A 27,982-nucleotide genomic window follows, 5' to 3' on the forward strand; every position below is an offset into this window, starting at 1 on the left:
TCAGGAACTTAATCCTAATCTCTTTATAACTAAATTTTTTTCCACCTAAAAATTGGTGTTTTTAATAAAGCGAACTAACAAAATGAAGGATTAAAGGGTAAACTGTTCTTACTTTGCTGGGTTTGTTCTACTGATCCCCTCTATTGGGGGTCTTCCTGATGGCTTACTGTACCCATTTTGTCCCCAAGGCCATAGGGAGAGGGCTAGAGGTAGCTGATCTAGTCAGATTTTAAATGAAACTGAAATGAAAGTTCACTTCCTCATTGTGGATACCTCATGTGACAGGTTCCAATTTCTTTTTAAAGTCAATTCGACTGAAGTTTCCTTGTTGCCTCTGAACTCTTTGGAGAGAGCTCACAAATTCAAGGATTCTTCCCATGGGAGCACCTGCTGGTTCCATCACGTAAGTACTGTTTTGTTCTCCTCTCTTTGGTCTTTAAACGCTCTGTTTACATTTTTTAGCTCGCTCTGCATGCCAGGTTGTAAATCTTCGGTTTCAGGAAGTAAACCAAAAAATCATGTCACTTAATTTGCCTCTTCTCTTTCTGATTAAAAAGAGTCCATTTTTTTTTTTTTTAAGTTAGTGTTTGCTTGAGCATCTAAGTTAAGGCTGAAACATGGCTTTCTTTGGAATATAATTTGAAGGTTTATACGGTTCATTACAAATGTTTTGAATTACAAAGAAATGGAAAAGAAAGTAGAATCCAGTTTGAGGGAACTAGTCACTGAATTTGTGTTAAAGTCTCTTTGAATTAAACCTAGAAGTGGTGTTTTAAAGAGTAGTTAATTGCTTCATTTGAAATAGATATTTGATCATTGAAAAAAAGTTTAAAAAGGAAAATTACCTAAGGATGTGAAAGCAATAAATGGGAGTTGTCTTTTAACTATCCCTAAAAGTTGTAGATATTTAAATAGACCAGTTAAGAAGAGCTCATGTATTCAAAAATTCAGAAGATAAACTGATTTTTCAGAAGTTTGTCCTCTTCTTGAGGATAATTTTTTTGAAAGAGGATTTCTCTTGATTAGATTTGTTGGCAAAGCCCGGAAAATCCCTGGTTTTTAATCCCCTAGATGTGTTTGATTTACCAGATACTGGAAATTTTTTGAAAACTACTTTTTAAAGTGTTACTAAGTATTGGAAGTAGTATTTCAGACATAAATCTGCAGTTACTCCCTGTGATTATATACCCCAGGAAGTTTCCTGTGTAATTCTGATTTATAAGTCATCCCTTTGATAGACTTTGCATTGCTATTTTTTGATACAAAGAAATATGGTCACAATATATGCAGCTACACTTACAGTACAATATAGTAGCTACACTTCCTATGTTACCTTTCCTTAAACAGAATGAAAAGGCTGGTTTGGGTGCTCTTGGTGTGCTGCTCTGCAATGGCACAACTGCATAAAGACCCTACCCTGGATCATCACTGGCATCTCTGGAAGAAAACCTATGGCAAGCAATACGAAGAAAAGGTAGATGGGATTGTCACTCAAGCAACGTGCTTTTACATGAGTACCCTGTTTTCTACCTCTCAAAATTATATTCTCACAAGCAGTGTTTTCAATAAATATTATGCACTCATTTCTTTTTTTTCTTTTTTTTTTTTTTTGAGACAGAGTCTCACTTTGTTGCCCGGGCTAGAGTGAGTGCCATGGCGTCAGTCTAGCTCACAGCAACCTCAAACTCCCGGACTTAAGCGATCCTACTGCCTCAGCCTCCCGAGTAGCTGGGACTACAGGCATGCGCCACCATGCCCGGCTAATTTTTTGTATATATATATTTTAGTTGTCCATATAATTTCTTTCTATTTTTAGTAGAGACGGGGTCTCACTCTTGCTCAGGCTAGTCTCGAACTCCTGACCTTGAGTGATCCACCCGCCTCGGCCTCCCAGAGTGCTAGGATTACAGGCGTGAGCCACCGCGCCCGGCCTGCACTCATTTCTTGCCAGATACTGTTCTCAGTACTACATAGCAGGAAACAAAAGGAAGGTCCCTAGCACTCTGGGAGGCCAAGGTGGGAGGATCGCTTGAGGTCGGGAGTTGGAGACCAGCCTGAGCAAGAGCCAGACTCCAGCCACTTGGCCTAACTGCTGGCATCTCCCTTGCCCTCCTTTGGGATGCCAGGCTATCTCTCTGCTCTCCTCCCCCCTACCTCTCTCTCTCTCTCTCTCTCATTCTTTCTGTCCTAAAAGATAAAATAAATTTTACTTTTATAACATAAAAAAAAAAAAGAGGAAGATTCCATCTCTACCAAAAAAAAAAAAAAAAAGGAAAATTTAGCCGGGCGTGGTGGCGCATGCCTGTAGTCCCAGCTACTCAGGAGGCTGAGGCAGAAGGATCGCTTGAGCCCAGGAGTTCGAGGTTGCTGTGAGCTATAATGACGCCACTGCACTATAACGGGGACGGCAGAGCGGGATTCTGTCTCAAACAAAAACAAAAGCAAACAGAAAAAAAGTTCCTGTTATTATGGAGCTTGTATCAGAGAGGGAGAGACAGGAAGTAAGTAAATAAATAAGCATATATGCAGTATGTTAGATGGTAATAAGTGCAGCAGAGAAAAATAAATCAAGGCCTGGAGAGTAGGAAAGGCCCCGAGTGGTGGTGGTGAGAATTCTATGGATATGATGGGATAGTCAGGGAAGGCCTCACAAAGAAGGTGACGCTCGGACAGAGAATTGATGGAAGCTGGTGAGCAAGTCTAATAAATACTGGAGTTAAGCTTGCAGGCCATGGGAAAAAGAGTGCAAGACTCTGAGGAGGGAGCACATTTGGCATGCTTGACAAACAAAAGGGCCGTATTACAGTCCCTGGTACATTGAAGTGCTACCAGATGGTTTCCTGACTTTCATTTCCCACTTCGTACTTCTGGTTTTATTTCAAAGCATACTTGTTGGTTGATTGTAAGACCTTAACCCTATTGCTTCAAATAGCTAAGTCTATAACTATAATATCTCTATGTTTGTGAGCTAGCTTCATATATTTAGCTATCTGGTGTATTACTTTTGTATAAAAATGACACTCTAAGTTTTCTTTTTATTTATTTATTTATAATTAACAAATAATAATTGTATATATTTATAGAAGACAAAGTGATGTTATGGCACATGTATATACTGCAGAATGATTAAATTAGACTAAATAACATATCCAACACCTCACTCACATACTTATTCTTTCTTTGTGGTGAGAACATTTAAAATCTACTCTTTTAGGCTTGGTGTGGTGGCTCATGCCTATAATCCCAGCACTTTGGGAGGCCTAGGTGGGAGGATTGCTTGAGTTGAGGAGTTTGAGAGCAGCCTGGGCAACATAATGAGACGCCGTCTCTACAAAATTTAAAAATAAAATTAAATCTACTCTTTTAGTAATTTTTTTTTTTTTTGAGACAGAGTCTCGCTGTTGCCCAGGCTAGAGTGCCGTGGCGTCAGACTAGCTCACAGCAACCTCAGACTCCTGGGCTCAAGCAATCCTTCTGCCTCAACCTCCCAAGTAGCTGGGACTACAGGCATGTGCCACCATGCCTGGCTAATTTTTCTATATATATTTTTATCTGTCCATATAATTTCTTTCTATTTTTAGTAGAGATGGGGTCTCACTCTTGCTCAGGCTGGTCTCGAACTCCTGACCTCGAGAGATCCTCCCACCTAGGCCTCCCAGAGTGCTAGGATTACAGGCGTGAACCACCGGACCCGGCCTCTTTTAGTAATTTTGAAATATACAATACATTGTTAACTATACTCACCATGCTGTGCAATAGATCACTAGGACTTATTCCTCCAGTCTGAGACAACATACCCTTTGACTAAGATTTCCCCTTTCCTGGTCCACCCTCCCCTCAGACTCTAGTAACCACCATTCTATTCTCTACTTCTATGAGTTTGACCTTTTTTAGATACGACATGTAAGTGAGATCATACAGTATTTGTCTTTCTGTGCCTGGCTTATTTCACTTAACATGATGTCCTCTAGATTCATCCATGTTGTTGCAAATGACATAATTTCCTTCTTTTTTAAGGCTAACTAGTATTCCATTATGTATATATACCACATTTTTTAATTCATTTATGTTTTGATGGACACTTAAATTGATTCTATATTTTGGCTATTGTGAATAATGCTACAATGAACATGGGACTGCAGGTATCTCTTTGACATACTGATTGCATTTCTTTTGAATATATACCCAAAAGTGAGATTGCTGGATCATATGATAATTTGATTTTTAGTTTTTTGAGGAACCTCCATACTGTTTCCAAAACGACTGTACTAATCAACATTCCCACCAACAGTGTAAGAGGGTTCCCTTTTCTCCATATCCTCACCAACACTTACCTTTCATCCTTTTCATAATGGCTATTCTAACAGATGGGAGGTGATATCTCATTGTGGTTTTAATTTGCATTTCCCTGATGATTAGTGAAGTTGAGCATTTTTTTTCATATATATATATATATTGGCCATTTGTGTTGTATATTTAGGTTCTTTGCCCATTTTATAATAGGGTTATTTGTTTTCTATTTGTTTTCTTGTTATTTAGTAGTTTGAGTTTCTTCTGTATTTGGGATATTAGCCCCTTATCAAATGTATGACTTGCAAATACTTTTTCCCAATCTATAGCCTATCCCTCCACTCTGTTATTTGTTTCCTTTGTTGTACACTAGCTTTTTAGTTTGATGCAGTCCCATTTGTCTATTTTTGCTTTTGTTGCCTGTGCTTTTGGGGTCATATCCAAGAAATCATTGCCTACACCAATGTTGTGGATATTTTCTCCTATGTTTCCTTCTCATAATTTTATAGTTTCAGGTCTTACATTTAAGCTTTAATCCATTTTGAGTTGATTTTTGTATGTGGGGTGACATGAAGTTTCAATTTCATTCTTCTACATGTGGATAGCCAATTTTCCCAATATCATTTATTAAAGAGAGTCCTTTCTCTATTGTGTGTTCTTGACACTTTAGTTGAAAATCAGTTGACCATAATGCATGGGTTTCTTTCTGGGCTCTTTCTCTTATTCCACTGGTAATGTGTCTGGTTTTTATGCTAGTACTATGCCTGTTTCGATTACTATTAGCTTTGTAATATATTTTGAAATCAGATACTATGATGCCTCCAGTTTCATTTCTTTTGCTCAAGATTGCTTTGGTTATTTGAGGACTTCTGTGGTTCCACATAAATTTTAGGATTGTTTTCTTCTATTTCTATGAAGAATGACAATGGAACTTTGATAAGCATTGCATTGAATCTCTAGATTGCTTTGGGTACTATGGACATTTTAACAATATTAATTCTTCCAATCCATGAACATGGAATGTCTTTCCATTTATTTGTGTCTTTCATTCCCTTCATCAATGTTTTGTCATTGTCCATATACAGATCTTTCACTTCCTTGTTTAAATTTACTCCTAAGTATTTTTTAAATACTATTGTAAATGGGATTGTTTTCTTAATTTCTTTTACAATAATTACAGTACAAAAACACTACTGTTTTTGTATGTTGATTTTGTATCCTGCAACTTTACTGAATTCATCTATCAGTTCTAATAATTTTTTTGTTGAAGTCTTTAAGATTTTCTATAGGATCATGTCATCAACAAACAAAGACAATTTCACTTCGTCCTTTCCTATTTGGATGCCTTTTATTTCTCTTTCTTGCCTAATTACTCTGGCTATGATTTCAAGTACTATATTGAATAGAAGTGATAAGAGTGTGTGTCCTTGTCTTTCTCCAATCTTAAAGGAATGTCCATCAACTTTTCACCATTGAGTATGGTATCACCTGTGATCTTGTCATATATGGCCTTTATTATGTTGAGGGGAATTCTTTCTATACTTAATTTGTTGAGAGGTTTTTTTTTTGTTTGTTTGTTTGTTTGTTTTGATACAGTGTCTTGTTCTGTTGCCTGGGCTAGGGTGCTCACTGCAAGCTCAAAGTCCTGGGCTCAAGAGTAGCTGGGACTACGAGGTGCACACCACCACGCCTGGCTAATTTTTCTATTTTTTGTAGACAGAGTCTTTCTCTTCCTCAGGCTGGTCTTGAATCCTGGCCTCAAGCAATCCTCCCACCTCGGCCTCACAAAGTGCTAGAATTACAGACATGAGCCACTGCACCTGGACTGTTGAGAGTTTTTATCATGTAACATTGTTGAATTTTGTCAAATGCTTTTTCTGCAGCTGTTGAAATGATCATATGGTTTTCTTAGTGGTGATGAATTTCACCCTCGCCCCCTTCCTCTTAGGACAAGATCGCTAATTTCAAGTTTGACTAGTGTTAGGTGTGCACTTAGCACAATTATCTGGTTAAATGAATGCGCTCCTTCTTTTTACTAATTCCAATCCCTCAGGAGAAATGAACATGACTTTTGATTAGTATTCTACCTTTATAATTTATCTCAAAGTTTACTTCTTTTTCCTTTTCCTGTACTTAGATTTAGTTTTCTTTATTCCATTTTTTCCAATTTAGTGATCTGAAGTATGCCCACCATGCACGGCCATTATGTCCATTAATGAGGTAACAGTGAAATCTTGTTCCAAAGGGGAGAGGTGTGCATCCAGACTTGCTAGCTGGTACCTAGAGCAAGGGTCTGGACATGGGCTCACCCACTCCATGAAATAAGGCAGAACAGAGTTGTTCCTGGCTGCTGACTGGGGCTACAGCTTATTGGAAACTCTGGCCTGTGTGGGGGATGTTCAGCTATTCTAGGAGGCACCATATATATTGTATTCTATGTAAATGAATTTCCTGGTGGACAAGAAAATCATTAGTCAGCATATGAATTCACTTTTGATAAAATTAAAACAATAGGACCAAAAATTACTTTTAAAAAAACCATATAAAGGAATAACATCCTCAATAATGAACAAGAAATTGTGAAATAAATTATAAATCTAGATCAAGGAATTTCCAGACGGGAAAGAGTTGGACAGAATCAGTAATCTGAAAGATAGTACAGAGGCATTCACTCAGAATGCAACACATAGAAATAAAAAGAAAAATCTATGAAAATGCAAACAAGAGAGATGAGAAAGAGTTTGAGGCTGCAAAATACTTCTGACAGGAGTTTCTGAAGAAGACAGTTAGATGGAACGGCAGAGAAACAGAATACAGAGAGATATTGGTTGAGAATTTTCCAGATATGAGAAAAGGTCCTGAGTCATCCAGTCGAAAGTATCCAGGAGAAGATAAAGAAACCCACACCCAGACACATGTAATGAAGTTGCAAAATATGAAAGAGAAAGAAAAAAATCACAACAGCTACTGGAGTTAAAAACAGAGGTACAATAATTAAGTTTTACAACAGATCTCTCCTCTGCAGCAAGAGATAAGAAAAGACGATGCAGAAATAATCTCAAATAGCTGAAGAAAAATAGCTTGAAATTTATAATCAGCTAAACTGTTTTGCAAGAGTGAAGGTAAAAAAGCCATTTTATAAAGACCTATAAAAATGAAAAGAATTTATCATCTACAAGGGATATACTTTAACAAACATCAGTTTTAAGAAAACTTTTTAGCTTATTAAAAAAATTCATTATGTATATCATAAAATAATATTAATCACCATTAAAGCCAAGAGCAAGAATTAAGATTATTATATGATTTTAGCAGTTATATTGGATATATTCATTGATTTTCATGCTCTCCAGTAGATTCACATTTAGTAGAATGTTTCATAAAATGCTATCTTCATTATTGAACAGGATGTAGTATAACTATGTTCTTTTTCCTTATATTTTAGACTGAGGAACCAGTACGGCGTCTCATCTGGGAAAAGAATCTAAAGTTTGTGACGTTACACAATCTGGAACATTCAATGGGAATGCATTCATATGATCTAGGCATGAACCACCTGGGAGACATGGTAGGAAAATTACAAATAATCCTCTTTTCACGTCTGAGTAAGCATAATTTCTGTCTCCCCTGAAGCAGTTTGAAGGTAAACAACAAAACAATGATAAAGGAGAGAGTATAGCCATATAAGTACAAAGTTAGAAAACAGTAGAATTTCAGGACATAAGAATTTGTATAGAGATTCCTTATTTGGTTCTACTTTGACCACTTTCTTTAACAAATCTCTTATTTAGAGGAAATTTTAAACTCATAGACTACTATTACTTATTTTTTATAAATTCTAGAAAGCACTGCCTAAGGATTACTGGAAGTATTTTATAGTAAGTTGTCATACTTATGTAAGACTTCATTGACAATTTAATATGGTCCACCTGCTTTCTTAATGGGAGCATGTGGATATTTAATAACACAAATAATCTCCCATTAGTTTTGGTTTTTTTTGTTTTTTTTTTTTTGAGACAGAGTCTCACTCTGTGGCCCAGGCTAGAGTGCCGTGGCGTCAGACTAGCTCACAGCAACCTCCAACTCCTGGGCTCAAGCGATCCTCCCGCCTCAACCTCCTGAGTAGCTGGGACTACAGGCATGTGCCACCATGCCCAGCTAATTTTTCTATATATATATTTTTAGTTGTCCATATAATTTCTTTCTATTTTTAGTAGAGATGGGGGTCTCGCTCTTGCTCAGGCTGGTCTCGAACTCCTGAGCTCAAACTATCCGCCCGCCTCGGCCTCCCAGAGTGCTAGGATTACAGGCGTGAGCCACCACACCCGGCCCCATTAGTTTTTAAATTCTGTTCTACCCTACAAAACTTTAACACTGTCGCCAAAGTTAAGAAGGGAATAACCTCGGTAGACCAAATTCCTTCTTAAATGCAGGAATCTCCTTTGTAATTCTTTCTGACAGGGAAAACCAGTTTAGTCCACTTTTTGGACAGAATAATTCTGCCTTGTTTTGAACCAATAATCTGCCTCCTCATAACTTCTAGATTTTACTATTTTCTTTTTTTCCTTCCCAGTAACAGTGCCTAATTGAGATGCTAATGCAAAGTGCAAGACTAAAGGGACCCAAATAATTCACCCCACCAGATAGTAACAGAAGCTATGTTGGTCACAACTACTGCTGGTTTTTCTCAGTTTTAAAATATATGCACAAAGTTATTAGGATATTAGAAAGAAGGCTATAAGTGAAAGGGATATACAGTCATGTGCCCCATAACGATATTTCAGTCAATGATAGGCTGCATATACAACTGTGGTCCCATAAAATTGTAATGGAGCTGAAAAATTTCTGTCACCTAATGATGTTGTAGCTGTCGTAAGGATATAGTGCAATGCATTACTCGCTTGTGGTGATACTGGTATAGACAAACCTACAGCACTGCCAGTCACATTAAAGTATAGCACATAAAATTATGTCCAGTACATAATACTTAATAATGTTAATAAACAAGCAACAACTATGTTACTGGTTTATGTATTTACTATACTATACTTTTCAATGTTATTTTAGAATGTATTCCCCCTACTTACAAAAAAAAAAAAGTTGGCCCAGTGCAGTGGCTCATGCCTGGAATCCCAGCTCTTTGGAAGGCTGAGGCAGGAGGATCGCTTGGAATTTGAGACCAGCCTGTGCAACATACTAAGACCTAGTCTCTACAGAAAATTTTAAAAATTTGCCCAACGTGATGGTATAGGCGTGTAGTGCCAGCTACTCGGGAGGCTGAGGCAGAGGGATTGCTTGAGCCCAGAAGTTCAAGGCTGCAATGAGCTATCATGACACCACTGTACTCCAGCTTGGGCAACAGAGTAAAACCCTGTCTCTTAAAAAAAAAAGTTAACTGTAAAACAGCCTCAGGCAGGTCCTTCAGGAGGTATTCCAAAAGAGGCATTTTTATCATAGGAGATGACAGCTGTATGCTTGTTATTGCCCCTGAAGACCTTCCAGTGGGACAATACGTGGAGGTGGAAATAGTGATATTGATGATCCTGACGCTATATAGGCCTAGGCTAATGTGTGTGTTTGTGTTCATTTTTAACAATAAAGTTTAAAAAGTAAAAAATATTTAAAAATAGAAAAAAGCTTATAGAAGAAGGATATAAAGAAAGAAAATATTTTTGTACAGCTATACAAGGTATTTGTATTTAAAGCGAAGTGTTATTACAAAAGAGTCAAAAAGTTAAAAAAATTAAAAATTTTATAAAGTAAAAAATTAGACCAGCCTGAGCAAGAGCAAGACTCCGTCTCTACTAAAAATAGAAAGAAATTATATGGACAACTAAAAATATATATATAGAAAAATTAGCCGGGCATAGTGGCACATGCCTGTAGTCCCAGCTACTCGGGAGGCTGAGGCAGGAGGACTGCTTGAGCCCAGGAGTTTGAAGTTGCTGTGAGCTAGGCTGACGCCATGGCACTCACTCTAGCCTGGGCAACAAAGTGAGACTCTGTCTCAAAAAAAAAAAAAAAAAAAATTATAGTAAGCTAAGTTTAATTTATTATCAAAGAAACAAAAAGCTTTTTATGAATTTACTCTAAATGTACAGTGTATATGAAATAGGGTGCAGTAATGTCCTAGGCCTTCACATTCACTCACAATCAGTCACTGACTCCCCTAGAGAAACTTTCAGTCCTGCAAGCTCTACACAAGTGTACCATCTTTTATCTTTTTTACCATATTGTTATTGTATCTTTTCTATGTTTAGATATGTCTAGATACATGAATACTTAACATTGTGTTACAATTGCCTACAGTATTCAGTACAGTAACATGCTGTACAGGTTTGTAGCCTAGAAGCATAGTCTATCATATAGACTAGGTATGTAGTAGGCTATTCCTTCTAGGTTTGGGTAAGTATACTCTGATATTCGCCTAACAAAGGATTTCTCAGAACGTGTCCCCATGATTAAGCAATTCATGACTATATATTTGCTTCGTAGACCAGTGAAGAAGTAGTGTCTTTGATGAGTTGCCTGAAAGTTCCCAGCCAGTGGCAGAGAAATGTCACTTATAAGTCAAGTCCTAATCAGAAATTGCCTGATTCTCTGGACTGGAGAGAGAAGGGATGTGTTACTGAAGTAAAATACCAGGTGAGTATTATCATCCCAAGCCTCTGCACCCTAGATAGAGCTCTCTTCTTTAAATGCTTATTCTAGCTACATAATTTGGCAGTGAACCTTACAGTCCCTTATGTTACTTTCTAATTATTTTTGTTATTCTTGTGTTCCTAACTAAATTGTAATCTCCTTTAGGGAAAGGATCACATATTATACTTTATTATACAATTGGCCTTCCATATCTGTAGGTTCCGCAACCACAGATTCAACTAACCATGAATCAAACATATCTGCAAAAAATATATAACAATACAACAATTAAAAATATTATAAATTTTAAAAAATAGTATAACAACTATTTACATAGCTTTTACACTGTATTAGGTATTGCAAGTAATCTAGAGGTGATTTAAAGTATATGGGAGGATATGCATAGGTTATATGCAAATACTGCCTCCTTTATATAAGGGACTTAGCATCCGTGGATTTTGGTGTCCTTGAGGGTCCTGGAATCAATCCCCTATGGATACCAAGAGACAACTGTATTCCCCACAGTGCTTTTCTGAGTGGTTATAGAGCCACCTTACACAAAACTGTGAACTAACAAATAGGTCTTTTTTTCTTTTCTTTTCTTTTTTTTTTTTTTTGAGACAGAGTCTCACTTTGTTGCCCAGGCTAGAGTGAGTGCCGTGGCGTCAGCCTAGCTCACAGCAACCTCAAACTCCTGGGCTCAAGCGATCCTCCTGCCTCAGCTTCCCGAGTAGCTGGGACTACAGGCATGCGCCACTATGCCCGGCTAATTTTTCTATATATATATTTTTAGTTGTCCATATAATTTTTTTCTATTTTTTTTTTAGTAGAGACGGTGTCTTGCTCTTGCTCAGGCTGGTCTCGAACTCCTGACCTTGAGTGATCCACCCGCCTCGGCCTCCCAGAGTGCTAGGATTACAGGCGTGAGCCACCGCGTCCGGCCCAAATAGGTCTTTAAGACAGACTTTTTTTTTTTTTTTTTTTGAGACAGAGTCTCGCTTTGTTGCCCGGGCTAGAGTGAGTGCCGTGGCGTCAGCCTAGCTCACAGCAACCTCAAACTCCTGGACTTAAGCGATCCTACTGCCTCAGCCTCCCGAGTAGCTGGGACTACAGGCATGCGCCACCATGCCCGGCTAATTTTTTGTATATATATATATTTTAGTTGTCCATATAATTTCTTTCTATTTTTAGTAGAGACGGGGTCTCACTCTTGCTCAGGCTGGAAGACAGACTTTTAATGCTCATATTATCTATTGGCTGCACTGGACCATCCAGGAAGCCAGTTGCTTGAGAAGCGGTGTCATGTGTGTGAGAGAACCTTGATCAGGAAGTTTCTCTCTCCATCTCCCTTATAAATTTCAGAGTTGAAGGAGAGGAAAGAACTAGAGCTACAGTGGCCTATAAATAGTACCACTCAAGTTAATTCATGGCTAGGCTTGCATCGCTAGAATATGAAATACATGCCCTTCAGGTGTCTCAGGAAAATTTAAAAAATTTAAAAAAAGAAGAAACAATGAAATATGTGCCTTGTAAAAACAACTACAAAAGTACTAAATTAGTTAGAGATAACTAAGGTTAAAACACACATTTCACCTTCGCAGTCAGGATAAGGGAGAAGAATCAGAGCATTCTGAGCAGATGCCCCAGCTTGTGACCAATGAAAAAAGTAAACATTTATTAAGAAGTGAATGGTATGCTCAGGAAGAAAAATCCAGTAAAAGAGTTAAAAAAAAGAAAAAAAAGTGAATGGTACTGCTAATCTTTTATTCTTTTCCACCTACATATTTTTCTTTCAACTAATTTTGGGTGTCTTACCCAAGCTTGTCTAAAATAAAACCTTGGGAAGACCCAATAAACTACATCTTTAGGTGTTAACTGAGTAATTTAATGAGCTCCTTTCCTGGGTGCTCACATTTTAATGAGCAATTTTGCTTTAACCAAAGGCAATTCCAATTTGCTTCCTTTGGGTAGAGAGAAGGTGGAAGGTTGGGAGGAGAAAGGGAGAGGGAGCGAGAGAGAGAAAAAACATTTATTATGGGTCTGGACACTGCATTTTTTAAAACTAAAAGTAAGGCCAGGCGTGGTGGCTCACGCCTGTAATCCTAGCACTCTGGGAGGCCGAGGCGGGTGGATCACTCGAGGTCAGGAGTTCGAGACCAGCCTGAGCAAGAGCGAGACCCCGTCTCTACTAAAAATAGAAAGAAATTATCTGGCCAACTAAAAATATATGGCCAACTAAAAATATATATAGAAAAAATTAGCCAGACATGGTGACATGGTGGCGTATGCCTGTAGTCCCAGCTACTCGGGAGGCTGAGGCAGTAGGATTGCTTAAGCCCAGGAGTTTGAGGTTGCTGTCAGCTAGGCTGACGCCATGGCACTCACTCTAGCCCGGGCAACAGAGCAAGACTCTGTCTCAAAAAAACAAACAAACAAGCAAAAAAAAAAAAACACAAAACTAAAAGTAGCTTTGTGTTTTGCTGTTTATGCCTTCTTGTAAAATATCTTTTGATCAAAAAATTCTGAGGATAACAATGTTTGAAAAATGCTAACCTAGGATTAAAGCTCTTATGTTTGAGGCATCATTTGGCAGGAGGAAGTGCATTTTAGGTCAAAGAAATCATCCTAGCTCCTCTCAAAATTACTGTATTGTAGGCATCTATCTCCCTTACTTCTAGGTGAAAATCGGTGGGATTTGGTACATGCTCAGTGAGTACTATTTGTTGACATATTTGAAGATGGTCATTATGCCCTGAGTTTTGCCATTTGCAAATCTCCATCAAGGTTAGACCTTGCCTAGAGAACAATCAAGTATTTAGTCTTCATTGCCATTGTCTAAGAGTGAAGGAAATTGTAATGGGGGGGCTCTTCCTGGAACTAGTGACAGGCCTAACATAGTTGGAAGTTGTCCAGTTTGTACTTATTTTCTATGATTGCCTTTGTGACCTTCTGTCTGTTTTAGGGTTCTTGTGGTGCTTGCTGGGCTTTCAGTGCTGTGGGGGCCCTGGAAGCACAGCTGAAGCTGACAACAGGAAAGCTCGTATCTCTCAGTGCACAGAACCTGGTGGATTGCTCAACTGAAAAATATGGGAATAAAGGCTGCCATGGTGGCTTCATGACAGAGGCTTTCCAATACATCATTGATAACAAAGGCATCGACTCAGAAGCTTCCTATCCCTACAAAGCAGTGGTGTGTCTCCATCAAGCTTTTTGTGCTGCCCTATGACTTCATGCTATACATTGACTGGCTGCGCTGGACTGGACACCAGGGCAATTACTTGAGAGTCAGTGTTGGATGTGTCAGAGAATCCCAATCAGAAATTCCTGAATTCTCAAGAGGTCTCTTTCTTATGCAGTAGTCTCTTAATGTATCAGTAGTGCAATGTTTTTAAACAAGCAAATAGCATTCATGCTTAAAAACAGGCTTTAAGCAAACTATCCTCAAAATTCTTTCTGTATATTTGCCTGGTATTTAAACTTTTTTCTCCTGCAGCCTCCCATGATCAACCTTACTCTCCGGTCATCAACCACATCGTTCTTCCACCTACTAATAAGCTAAATATGTTTTCCTCCTCTTTGCAAGTTGATTACACATTTTGTTAAATGATATAAGTATTATGCCCATATTATAAAAAATTTAGAAAAGATAAAAATATCATTCAAAAACGTCCTACCTTAACCACTATTATTTTGGTTTATTTCTTGCAAGTTCTTTTCCTATTAAGCATCTAAAAAACATAGCGGTATATACAACAAACATGAATTTGTAATCTCTCTTTTCCCACTTGAAATATTTAATTTGATTTTTTTTTTTTTTTTTGAGACAGAATCTCACTCTGTTGCCAGGGCTAGAGTGCCATGGCGTCAGCCTAGCTCACAGCAACCTCAAACTCCTGGGCTCAAGCGATCCTCCTGCCTCAGCCTCCCGAGTAGCTGGGACTACAGGCATGTGCCACCATGCCCAGCTAATTTTTTCTATATATATTTTTAGTTGTCCAGCTAATTTCTTTTCAATTTTTTTAGTAGAGATGGGGGGTCTCGCTCTTGCTCAGGCTGGTCTCGAACTCCTGAGCTCAAATGATCCACCCGCCTCGGCCTCCCAGAGTGCTAGGATTACAAGCATGAGCCACCTCACCTGGCTTCCACTTGAAGTATTAATATGAATGTTTCCTATTTTATATGGTATTTGTAAACCATCATTTTAATGGCAGATCATCTTGCAGGCTTTATGTGATCAAAAAGATTTTAAAGCTCTAATCTAGACTTTATGATCTCTATGTAGTATTCCCCTACAAGCCCCCTCAGAGTCTGAGGGGACATTGTGCTGGCCAGTTTTGCATGAATGAAGATGTTCACAATTTAAAACAATAGAAAAGTTCCGTATTTCTTCTGTTATTAGTGAAACCAGGGACTGTTAGGATTTGGAAGATTCTATTTTTCTTTCTTTAAAAAGAAGAAGGAGCTTTAGACACTTGAAAAGGTGAAAGTGGGGAAAGAAAACATATTTGAAATCTAGACTTAGGATAGTGGTGATTTATAAAGAAAAGTGAAGTATACTTTTTAATCTGATTTATACTTTTTTTTTTTTTTTTGCAGGATGAGAAGTGCCATTATGATTCAAAAAATCGCGCTGCCACATGTTCAAAGTACACTGAACTTCCCTATGGCAGTGAAGAGGCCCTGAAAGAAGCTGTGGCCAATAAAGGACCTGTGTCTGTTGGTATAGATGCAAGTCATCCTTCTTTCTTCCTCTACAGAAGTGGTAAAAATTCAGATATATTATGCTCTTGTTATGTATGCTGCCCTTGCACTAAAAGAAAGAATGTCCTGCCCCTTCACTCCACCTCTGAAAGTTTAGATGGGTTAAACAGAATCCTACATTTCATATAAGTATTTTATACCTAGTTCTAGTCAGTAAAGTAATACTTACCAAAGCTTATCAACCCTACATGCCAGCTACTATGCTAAATTCTTTATGTGTATTAGCTCATTTAATCTTTACAATAACCCTAATTTACAGGTGAAAAAAACTGAGTCTTAAAGGGGTTAACTCACCTAAGATCACACAATCTAAAAGTGGTTGAGCTGGTATTAAAAACTATGCAGCTTGACTCCAGAACTTGCACTCTTAACTACCGTAGAGACTCCGTAGTGTAAGTGTAGGAGGACACTTAACTATTTTTTTAAGCTGAGGCTTAAAAATATTATAGTCAGTTATACCAAACAGAATATTTCCTGAGCACCCACTAAGAGTAGAACATTGTATTAGACAAAATAGAAGGCTGTAATATATTTTTAAACCTCTTTAAGGAGCACTTAATCTACTAAAGGATGAAAATGTGTGAAAACAATTAGGAATACAAGCATACCTCAGAGGTATTGCAGGTTCCATTCCGGACCACCTCAATAAAGCAAATATCACAATAAAGTGAATCACACAAATAGTCTGGTCTCCTAGTGCATGTAAAAGTTGTGTTTACATTATAATGTAGTCTATTAAGTGTGCAATAGCATTAAGTCTAAAAAAACATACATATCTAATCTAAAATATTTCATTGCTAAAAAACACTAACGATCTGAGCTTTCTTTTGGGAGAGCCTTGTCTCATTGTTGATGGCTACCGACTGATCAGGGCGCTGGTTGCTGAAGGTTGGAGTGGCTGTGGTTAATTTCTTAAAATAAGACAACAATGAGATTTGCTGCATCAATTGACTCTTCCTTTCACCCATAGAAGAATTTTCAAAATTGAAGTCATTCCTCCCAAACCTCTGCTAGTTTCAAACGTTCTTCTGCAGGTTCCTCACCTCTCAGCCTTCATAAAATTGAAGAAAGTTAGGGTCTCTGTATTAGGCTTTGGCCTGAGGGCATGTTATAGCTGGTTTGATGTATCCAGACCACTAACATTTTCTCCATATCAGCAATCAGGCCGTTTTTGTTTTCTTATTATTCATGTGTTCACTGGTGTAGCATTTTTAATTTCCTCCAAGAACTTTTCTTTTGCATTCACAACTTGGCTAACTGTTTGGCACAAGAGACCTAGCTTTCAGCCTATCTCAGTAGTCAACATACCTTCCTCAATAAGCCTAATCTTCTAGCTTCTGAGTTAGAATGAGAGAGGCTGGGCACGGTGGCTCATGTCTGTAATCCTAGCACTTAGGGAGGCTGAGGTGGAAGGATCACTTGGCGCCAGGAGTCTAAGACAAGCCTGAGCAAGAGGGAGACCCCATCTCTATAAAAAATAGAAAAATAAGCTGGGCGTGGTGGCACGTGCTTGTAGTCCCAGCTACTTGAGAGGATTAAGCATCATAGCTCACTGCAACTATGATTACACCACTGCACTCTAGCCTGAGACACAGCAAGACCCAGTCTCAAAAAAAAAAAAAAAAAATTAAAGAGAAAGAGAGATGTGATTCTTACTTTAACTTGAACACTTAGAGGCCATTGTAGGGTTATTAATTGGCCTAATTTTAATATTGTTATGTCTTAGGGAACTGGGAGGCCCAAGGAGAGGGAGAGAGATGGGGGAATGGCCAGTGGGGGAATGGTGGAGCAGTCAGAACACATATAACACTTATTAAGTTCACCATCCTGTATGGGCGCGATTCATGTTGCCCCCTCCCCCCAAATTACAATAGTAACCTCAAAGATCACTGATCACAGATCACCATAACAGATACAATAATCATGAAAAAGTTTGAAATACTACAAGAATTACCAAAGTGTGACACAGAAACATGAAGTGAGTACATGCTGTTAGAAAAATGGCGCCGATTAACTTGAATGATGCAAGGTTGCCACAAACCTTCAATTTGTAAGAAATGCAATATCTGTGAAATGCAATAAAGCAAAGTGCAATAGAACATGGTATGCCTGTATACACAAAGAAATACAGTAACTGCATAGAAGTTAAAAAATAACTAGAAAAAGTGGTGGCTTATCAAAGAAGGTTTCTGAGGGAACTATGATTGGATTGATGCCAAATTTGGCAAGAAAACTGACAGATACAGCATTGATGGCAAAGAATTGTGAGCTCTAAATCGTTTAACATGACAGTACATGTTCCTAACATTTTAATTAACCTTGATATGTATCCAGAACAGTCTAATAAAAAGTAATATTTAAGATGTCTTTTATTATCATATAGAATTCACCCTTTTCCCTGACTCATATTTTCTTCTCAGGTGTCTACTATGACCCAGCCTGTACTCAGACTGTGAATCATGGAGTATTAGTGGTTGGTTATGGAAACCTTAATGGGAAAGACTACTGGCTTGTGAAGAACAGGTAATATATTTGCACTTTAATGTATATTTAATTAAAATTAGGAACCTGAGGGAGCCTCAACAAAGACTCTCTTGTGATTTTGATCATGAAGATCATGATATTGACAACGATAAGCTTTATAGCTTCTTACAAAATGACCTAAATTATTCCCTACCCCATTTTCCTCACTTACTATTCTGCCTTCATCACTTTGTTTTCATGACTTATCTTCTACAACACTTCTCTGATCATTTCATCTCAGCCTCCCTTATGAACACCTATTCCTCTGCTGCCCCTAAACGCTGGCGTTTTCCCCAGAGCTCTGTCCTCTGCCAATTATTCTTCTTATTCTGCTTTTTCTTGGGTCCCATCATGCCACTCTTAGAACTTTAGCTATAAATTATATGCTGATGGCTTTTGAATCTCTAGCTCTAGCTCTGACACCTGCCCAGAACTTCAGACTTATCTGGACATATCCACTTACATATCTTAAGTCTCTCCAAACTCAGTATTCCTTGGGGAATTCAGTACCCTCTCTACCATACTGCTTCTCCTTCAGAATTTTCCATGTCAGTACATGGCAACATCATACACAGAGTCACCCAATAAGATGCTATGGATTCATCCTAGACTCCTCTAGGTCCAATTAAGCAACAAACCAGTTAAACTAATTTTACCTCATTATGTTGTTTATTCTGTCCCTCTTCATTTCTTCTGTTACTGCTCTAGTTCACCTCTTGCCTGAACTATTGCTGTAGCCTTCTAACTTGTCTTCTTACCACTCTCTTTTTTCCCCCTTTACTCTCTAATCCATCTTTCATACTGCTGCCAAACTGATTTGTCTAAAATATGAAAGAGTCTGGGCTTATAACTCTTCTACTTAGTATCATTCAGTGTAAAATTCAAGTTCCCTAACAGACAAGACAAGTCCTCCATGCCATAGTCCTTACCTGCCTTGCCAGCCTCAACTCCTGGCATTTGCTGTCTCATACTTTTCACTCTAGTTATATTGAAGTATAAACAGTTAAAGTTCCCATACAAACTACTTTATCTTTAATATCTTCGTATCTTGACTATGTGTTCCCTCTGCCTAGAACATCCTTTCTCCTCATTTGGTTTTTTCCTCCTTTTCCTTCAAAAGCAGCTCAGTCGTTATCTGTCCCACAAAGTCTTTGGGCTGAATCCTTGGGCTGAGCAAAATGTTTTTTTTTTCCTGTGCTGCCAAAATGTCCTGTGCATACTGGATCATAGCATTTCATGCATTATATTTAAATTATATGTTTGCCTGTCTGTCACAGAGATTATGTCTTGTCTTTGTGTCCTCAGCACTGCCCATGTAGCACCTAATGGCCCCTTGATATATGCATTGAACTGATATCTGTATCATTCACAGACAAAAGGAATATAACTTCTAGAGGGGAAAAAGAGAGGAAATATGAAGAGTTGAGTTTTAAGCACACTTGAAGTTTCTCTTTTTTTTTTTTTTTTTTTGAGACAGAGTCTCCCTCTTTTGCCCTGGCTTGAGTGCCGTGGCATCAGCCTAGCTCACAGCAACCTCAGACTCCTAGGCTCAAGCAATCCTTCTGCCTCAGCCTCCCGAGTAGCTAGGACTCCAGGCATGCGCCACCATGCCCGGCTAATTTTTTTCTATATATATTTTTAGCTGTCCAGATCATTTCTTTCTATTTTTAGTAGAGACAGGGGTCTCGCTCTTGCTCAGGCTGGCCTGACCTTGAGCGATCCTCCCGCCTCGGCCTCCCAGAGTGCTAGGATTACAGGTGTGAGCCACCGCGCCCAGCCAGAAGTTTCTCTTTATTTTAGTTTCCTAGGGTTGCCATAACAAAGTACCACAAACTGAGTGGCTTAAACAACAGAAATTTGTATCTCCCAGTTTCAGAAGCTACAAGCCTGAGATCAAGGTGTTAGCAGGGTTAGTTCCTTCTGAGGGCTGTGAGGAAGAAAATGTTTGTAGACATAGAAAGAAAAATACTAAATGATCTCACTTATATGTAAAATCTAAAAAAGTTAAACTCACAGAAACAGAGTAGAATGGCGGTTGCCAGAGGCTAGGGGATGGTGGGGAGGGGGGGTCACGGGAAATATTGGCCAAAGAGTACAAACTTTCTCTTCTAAGATGAACAAGTTCTAGAGATCTAATGTACAGCATGAGTCACGATAAATGTATTGATTTAGTGGTGATGATTATTACATAATGTGCATATATATCAAATCATCACATTGTACATCTTGAATATATACAATATTTGCCAATTAATTTTTTTAAAAAAATTAATGAAAAATATCTGATGCCTCTCCCCTAGATTCTGAAGTTTTGCTGGCAATCTTGGGTTTTCCTTGGCCTGTAGAAGCATCACCCTGATCTCTGCATGCATTTTTCACATGGCATTCTCCCTGTGTGCGTGTCTGTCTCTGTGTACAATTTTCCCTTTTTGTAAGACATTGGTCATATCAGATTAGTGCCCACACTACTGACCTCATCTTAATTCAACTAATTACATCTACAATAATCCTATTTCCAAATAAGGTCACATTCGGAGGCACTGGAGGTTTGGATTCCAACATGAATTTTGGGGGGACAAAATTCAACCCATAATGCCCTTCGAATCTTTACTGGAAGTTCATAGTCTACAAATCACAAACAAAAAATGTGCTTTCCTACCTTTTCCATATTGTGGCACACATAGAAGATGATAATATTTGCATAGCACATTGGAAATAGCTGAGGGGACCGATGTCTTGGTTCACTGATAACCTATTCACAGCACTGATCATCTTGGGTACAGACCAGTGATATCTTTTTTGAATGAAGCAATACTTTCCCTCATATTTTACTGACTACCTAAGGGGCTTCCTACAGTAGGTCTTGTCAGTTCCCTTCTCTGTTGAAGCTGCTCTTCTTGAAGATCATCTGTATCTTTTAGTGTTGAAATTCAAAACTTGTTTTCTGTACTCGTGCATTCAACAAGCATTTACTATCCATCCACAATGTCACTGGCATTATCTAGGCCCTGGAAATACAAAAAATAATAAGAAACCATCCTGTCCTGAAGATGCTCACAATTTAACATGGAATTAGATATATTTTTAAACAGTACAAAACAACATGACATATTGTGGTATAATAATACAGGTCTCAATGGCTATGGGACTATAGAGGAAGAGAAGCTTAACTGCCTAAAGCTCCACAGAGAAGACATTATTTGCATTAAGTTTTCAGATGAGTGGAATTGCTCATGTGTTGGAGGAGGAAAGTGTGTTGGAGGTTGGAAAGTTGCTCAGTGGCCCAAAAAGCATATACAATGGCCAGAAATGCAAACTATTTCTCTGCTTTATAAACTCTGTACTGCATTTACTTCTATGACATCTATGACAGCACTATCTTGATTCATTTCCCTACATCAGCTTTAGCCTCATATCTTAGATTATTTTTTCCACCTGCTCCTTACATGAGTCTGCTATACCAAAGCAAATTCATCTGTTCCTTGAGTTTCAACTATTGCTGTTATATTGATGATTTCCAGTTCACGGTCTCTAAAAATGACCCCTCTATTAAGCGACAGACTTTCCTGTCCAACTTTCACCTTGGCAACTCTGCTTGAAAAACCAAAATTCACCATCTAATCCCCCTACTACCACTCACAACAATACATATTCTCACTCTCGACAAGTCTAAAAATTTCTTCTCTTCCTCCATCGCAATTCTCCCTTCATCCTCCATCCTTGAAAAGGATTTTAGAATAAGCTCAAGGGAAAAACCACTCCCTATTTTGGGTAATACATTCCCATCTTCACATTATTTTTTTTTTAGTTTGTTATTTTTTTTTTTAGGGGCAGGGTCTTGCTTTTTAGCCCAGCTGGAGTACAGTGGTGCGATCACAGGTCACTGCAACCTTGCACTCCTGGGCTCAAGCCATCCTCCCGCCTCAGCCTCCTGAGTAGCTAAGACAACAGTCATGCACCACCATGTCTGGCTAATTCTCTCTGTTTCCTAGGCTGGTCTTAAACTCCTGGCCTCAAATAATCCTCCTGCTTTGTCCTCCTAAAGTGTTGGGGTTACAGGCGTGAGCCACCGCATCTGGCCCTACCTTCATATTATTAAAGCCTTGGCATCATCTTGGGCTCCCCCTTCTCTTAACCCCCACAGCCCTGTCCATTCAGCCTCTGAATCGTATTTTATAAGTATATGTTATCTTTTCCATTCCCAATGGCCCTACTCTAATTCAGATTCTGTTCTACTCAGCTATAGAGGTATCTTTTAAAATATAGATCTTGTCAACCCATGCTCAAAAATTCTAAATGGTTCAACATTGTCATCAAAATAAAGTCTAAACTCCTGGCCAAGCATTCCAAGATCCCCATTATCTAGCTTTCAACATAGCTTTCTAGGCATTTCTTCCACTATATTCACGTACTCTCACACTCATATTCTGGCCACAGTAAGTTTATAGATACTTACCTACCTCTATTTCCTAACATGTGCCATTTTATCTTTCTGAAATGTCCTTGAAACCTATTGCTGCCTACAGAAATCCCACCTGTCTTGGTGAAATGGTCACTCTTGTACAGTCTGATGAGAAAGGAAATTGTTACAATCCATCTTGAGAGCAATTTAACAATATAGAAAATGTTCATTTCTTTGTCCCATTATTTTCATTTCTTCAAGTCTATATGAAGAAAATAATCCTAAATATGGGAAAACCTTCATATTCAGTTTATGTAAATTGTAGCATTGTTCTTTAATAGTAAAAATTAGTAAGCAGCCATAAATGCCTAACAATGGAGAAACAATTAAATAAACTATGACATAACCAACTCCATGCATTAGGATTATTCAGACTATTATTAATAACCTAATATAATACTTGGGATGTATATTTAAAAGAAAAAAGATATATATAAATAAAAAATTTAGGGCCAGGCGTGGTGGCTCATGCCTGTAATCCTAGCACTATGGGAGGCTGAGGTGGGAGGATTTCTTGAGCTCAGGAGTTCAAGACCAGCTTGAGCAAGAGCGAGACCCCATCTCTGTGAAAAAAAAATTATATATAATATAAATATTAAGTTAAAAATAGTATGTCTAACTTCTCTGATATACATTATAATAAAGGACCAAAAGGAATTATACCAAATGTTAATAATTGTTGCATTTGTCTATCTTGATACATTTTCAAAATTATCTTTAAAAAGAAAGTTATTACTTTTATTTTTTTATTTATTTATTTTTTTGAGACAGAGTCTCACTCTGTTGCCCAGGCTAGAGTGAGTGCCGTGGCATCAGCCTAGCTCACAGCAACCTCAAAACTTCTGAGCTCAAGCGATCCTCCTGTCTCAGCCTCCCGAGTAGCTGGGACTACAGGCATGCACCACCATGCCCGGCTAATTTTTTCTATATATATTTTTAGCTGTCCATATAATTTCTTTCTATTTTTAGTAGAGATGGGGTCTCGCTCTTGCTCAGGCTGGTCTCGAACTCCTGAGCTCAAACGATCCGCCCACCTCGGCCTCCCAGAGTGCTAGGATTACAGGCGTGAGCCACTGCGCCCGGCCCGAAAGTTATTACTTTTAAAATGAAAAAAGTCGGCCGGGCGCGGTGGCTCACGCCTGTAATCCTAGCACTCTGGGAGGCCGAGGCGGGTGGATCACTCAAGGTCAGGAGTTCGAGACCAGCCTGAGCAAGAGCTACACCCTGTCTCTACTAAAAATAGAAAGAAATTATATGGACAACTAAAATATATATATAGAAAAAATTAGCTGGGCATGGTGGCGCATGCCTGTAGTCCCAGCTACTCGGGAGGCTGAGGCAGTAGGATCGCTTGAGCCCAGGAGTTTGAGGTTGCTGTGAGCTAGGCTGACGCCACGGCACTCACTCTAGCCCGGGCAACAACAAAGTGAGACTCTGTCTCAAAAAAATAAATAAATAAATAAATAAAATGAAAAAAGTCATTAAACATTCTATTCATTCTTCAAAACCTACCTCCAATGCTATCTCCTTCATACCCCATGCACTTAGAATTTTTTCTCTAATTTCTAAGCTTTAACCAATGCTTTATAAACTTTATTATAGTATTTATCATATATGCTTTGTGTTACACCTATTTCTATAAATCATGCTCCATTCACTAGAAAGTAAACTTCTTAAAGGTAGGGTAGTCTCGTGTTCATTTTTGCATCTTCATTCATATATTAATTCAATAATCATATAACCTAACATGTGCCAAGCTAGGAACTGGGGATTTGGCAATGAAAAATACAGTTTTTTTCTCATCCCTCAAGATACTTACAGTCTAACAGAATCCTGGAAACAGGTAAGTGCATGTATATACCATTGCAATAAAATGTGACAAATGCTAAGATAGAGGTAGCATAAGTTGCAGTGGAAATAAAAGAGTACTTTGCCTAGCCTAGATAGGAAAAGCCTTTGAGCTAAGTTATTTAGCTAAATCTTGAAGGAAGAAGGACCTAACCAGGTGAAAAAGAGCAATCAGAGTAGAGAAAGCTAAATATGCAAAAGCAGAGAGGTGAGAAAAAGTAAATGAGTTAAGGGAACTGCATGTACTTTTCTAAAGGTTCTATTATACGGTGCCTGTTAGAGAAAGATGCAAGCTACACAGGGACCAAATGATGAAACATCACAGCTATTGCTGGCACTAAGTCCTAACAAGGAGAGACTGAATGTGCACAAGAATTGCAGGCTCCACAAAGGGTATACTAAAAAAAAAAAAAAAATCCTCTTAGATTTTCAAATTTGTTCTTATTTATCTCATAAAAGGTTGAATTATGTGTCACTCCCAATGCTACCAAGTTAACAAGTAAAAGAATGTGGAGTTTTTCTCTGTTTGGTCTCTTTTTATATCTTTCTTTTGTTTTGTACTTAATCTTCTAAACATTGACTATTTCCCTGAATTTTTCTCCCCTTTCTTTACATGGGTCAAGGTCTTTATAAAATACAATATAGCATAACAAGTAAAAACATTAACTTTGAAGCCAGGCAGATCTTGGTTAGAATCCTAGGTTTCTTTACTATCTGTGTAAACTTTTGAGGTTACTTAACTTCCCTTAACTTTTAGTTTCCTTATCTGTAAAACGGGAATAGCCTCAAGAATGTTATAAGGATTAAAGAAGCAAATGCATGTAAAATACTCAGCATGTAGTGCCTGGCACATAATAAGTGTCTGATAAATCATAGTAACTATTGTTATTATTTTTATTATTCCTTTGTATCTCTATGAAAAGAGCACTATGTGATGTAGAAAACCATGCTCTCAATAACATTTCAACACTAAATATAGTAATAAGTTTTACAGAATGTTTTCATAATGTCTAACAATATAGGCTAACGATAATTTAATGCCAAAGCATAATTGAGTAAAAATCATTTTATGGTGGCCAAAATGCAAAATACTGGATTGTATAACTCTCTGATGGTTTGGGTTAATCCAGAAATCAATGAAGAACAATGAACTACATATTATTCAGGGACATCTCCATAAATATTAACAGAGATCTTTTTTTTTTTTTTTTTTTTTAGCTGTCTATATAATTTCTTTCTATTTTTAATAGAGATGGGGTCTTGCTCTTGCTCAGGCTGGTCTCGAACTCCTGAGCTCAAACGATCCGCCCACCTCGGCCTCCCAGAGTGCTAGGATTACAGGCGTGAGCCACCGCGCCCGGCCAACAGAGATCTTGAGGTTATACTAATTGGATAAGATCCTGAAGTATTTGGATAGTCTATGCTGCCAATTATGGATCGATCCATAAATTTAGAAACCTAGCTCAACTAAAGACAAAATTGCTATCAACCTAGAAAAGTTTAGAAGCCTGACAAAGATACATAGTTGGCTAGAAGGCCACCTCAATCCAAGAGTCTTCCCACAAGATTGACCAAGATTGTCTTTGGAAAAAAAGGGGTGGAGGAGTTTATATACAGATCAACGAGTAATCAAGGCCCCAGAGTTATTGGGCATAGGATTATTCAAATAAACCTGCTACCTGGCATAGTAGCTCATGCCTGTAATCCCAGCACTTTGGGAGGCCAAGACAGGAGGATCACTTGAGACCAGGAGTTCAAGACCAGCCTCGGCAATAAAACAAGACCCTGTCTCTACAAAAAAATTAAAAAAAAAAAAAAAAAAAGCTGGGACTGGTGGTGTGTGCCTGTAGTCCTAGCTACTCGGGTAGCTGAGGCAGGAGGATCCATTGAGCCCAGGAGTTCAAGGCTGCAGCAAGCTATGAGCGCCCTGCTGCACTCCAGCCTTGGCAACAGAGAGAAGTCTTGTCTGAAAAAGAAAAAGAAAAAAATCCTTTCTTTTGCAACATGGTGGTGATAGTAAATGGTATGGGTTTTGAAATGTTAATTTACATACATGCTAATTTAAAAATGAGAACTGTAAAATATTTTTGAAATCCTCTTAAGTCTATGAAATAAAAAAGTAAGAGAACCATGGATCTCCTCTAACCCTTACCTGACACGTGAATTCCCTCTGCAACATCTCAAACAAGCTATGCAACAAGCCTGAGCTTAAACACGCTCAATGCCAAAGAGCTCACCTCCTTACAAGGTAGCATATTCCATTTTTTGACAGCTTTATTTATGAGAAAGTCTCAGCTCCTTTTCTAGATCAGAAAGCTCTTTCAGAGCTGTACTTTTTATTGTTTACTTTAGAATTCCTGCCCTATCCCTTTTTAATAGTAGTCCCTCAAAATATTTCTTAATTGAGTCTCCAGAGGAATTTAAGTTTGATAGAAAATCATCACCCATGATACTATTATACAAAAAATTTAGAGATAAAGCCTTATGAAGGATAATAAAACTATTTCCTTACAGAAAGTATATTTACAAAGTAGGAGGATTAACCGGGATGGATCTTATGTTGTTTTCCTTAGGTATTAAGTCTATTCATCAATATAGCACTAAAGCCTTCTAAACTATCCTTTACAAATTGCCTAAAATTCCTGGAGAAATTATTATATTATTTCATTCTAATCTTGTTTTACAGCTTTTCATATATGATCACTTACAGAAGAAAAGCAAAAAGATAAAAATTGATAACATTTGATTGTATTCATTTGTAATTTTGTGTTATTTCTTTTTTTAAAGCTGGGGCCTCAACTTTGGTGAACAAGGATATATTCGGATGGCAAGAAATAGTGGAAACCATTGTGGGATTGCCAGTTTTCCATCTTATCCAGAAATCTAGAGAATCTCTTCATTTTATAACAAGAAATATGAAACCATTTCTCTTAACTCTTAACTTTTACCTGCTGTATCCAAAGGAAATAAGTGTGACATGATCAATGTATATTTACTGTACTAATTAGAAAATATAGTTTGACTCTTCACTTTTTAACTTGGCAGACATCGGGGAAAAAGCTTGCTAAGTAAATTAATAATACACTATAGATATAACTATGAGAATTATTCAACCTAAGACAGTCTGTGTTTGTCATTGTTTTATTTTATACTCTTTGTCTTTTTAAGCCCCCAATAGCCTTTTGTAACGTGATGGCCTAGAAGTGCTTAATAAATCTGTCATTTCAAATTTCTATCATTGCCACATACTATTCTTACTCTTAGGTAACTATTATAATCTATCATGAGAATGTTAATTGTGATATGCTGGTGATGGGCTGTGACAACTTTGATGGAAGAAAATATTAGGTTATAAATGTCCTGAGGGTTCAGATTGTATCTTTGCACATAAAAGAGTTCAATAAACATTTTAAAATTAAATGTTGTTAAGCAGACAAATGCTTAAAAGACAATCTA

The 27,982-nt window shown here is 37.9% G+C and overlaps 1 protein-coding gene across 1 annotated transcript; it reads left to right on the plus strand.

Annotated features, from left to right (window-relative positions):
• The first annotated feature begins 347 nt into the window (after nucleotides 1–347).
• On the plus strand, nucleotides 348–27,868 carry CTSS (cathepsin S). Its single transcript, XM_069478824.1, has 8 exons — nucleotides 348–403; nucleotides 1,348–1,474; nucleotides 7,736–7,858; nucleotides 10,786–10,935; nucleotides 13,895–14,122; nucleotides 15,529–15,694; nucleotides 18,114–18,216; nucleotides 27,314–27,868. Exons 1-8 carry the CDS (start codon nucleotides 378–380, stop codon nucleotides 27,411–27,413), a joined length of 1,023 nt encoding a protein of 340 aa, XP_069334925.1. The 5' UTR covers nucleotides 348–377; the 3' UTR covers nucleotides 27,414–27,868.
• The last annotated feature ends 114 nt before the right edge of the window (nucleotides 27,869–27,982 follow it).

Source organism: Eulemur rufifrons, chromosome 8 (assembly GCF_041146395.1).
Source record: "Eulemur rufifrons isolate Redbay chromosome 8, OSU_ERuf_1, whole genome shotgun sequence".
NCBI classification, from domain to species: domain Eukaryota; kingdom Metazoa; phylum Chordata; class Mammalia; order Primates; family Lemuridae; genus Eulemur; species Eulemur rufifrons.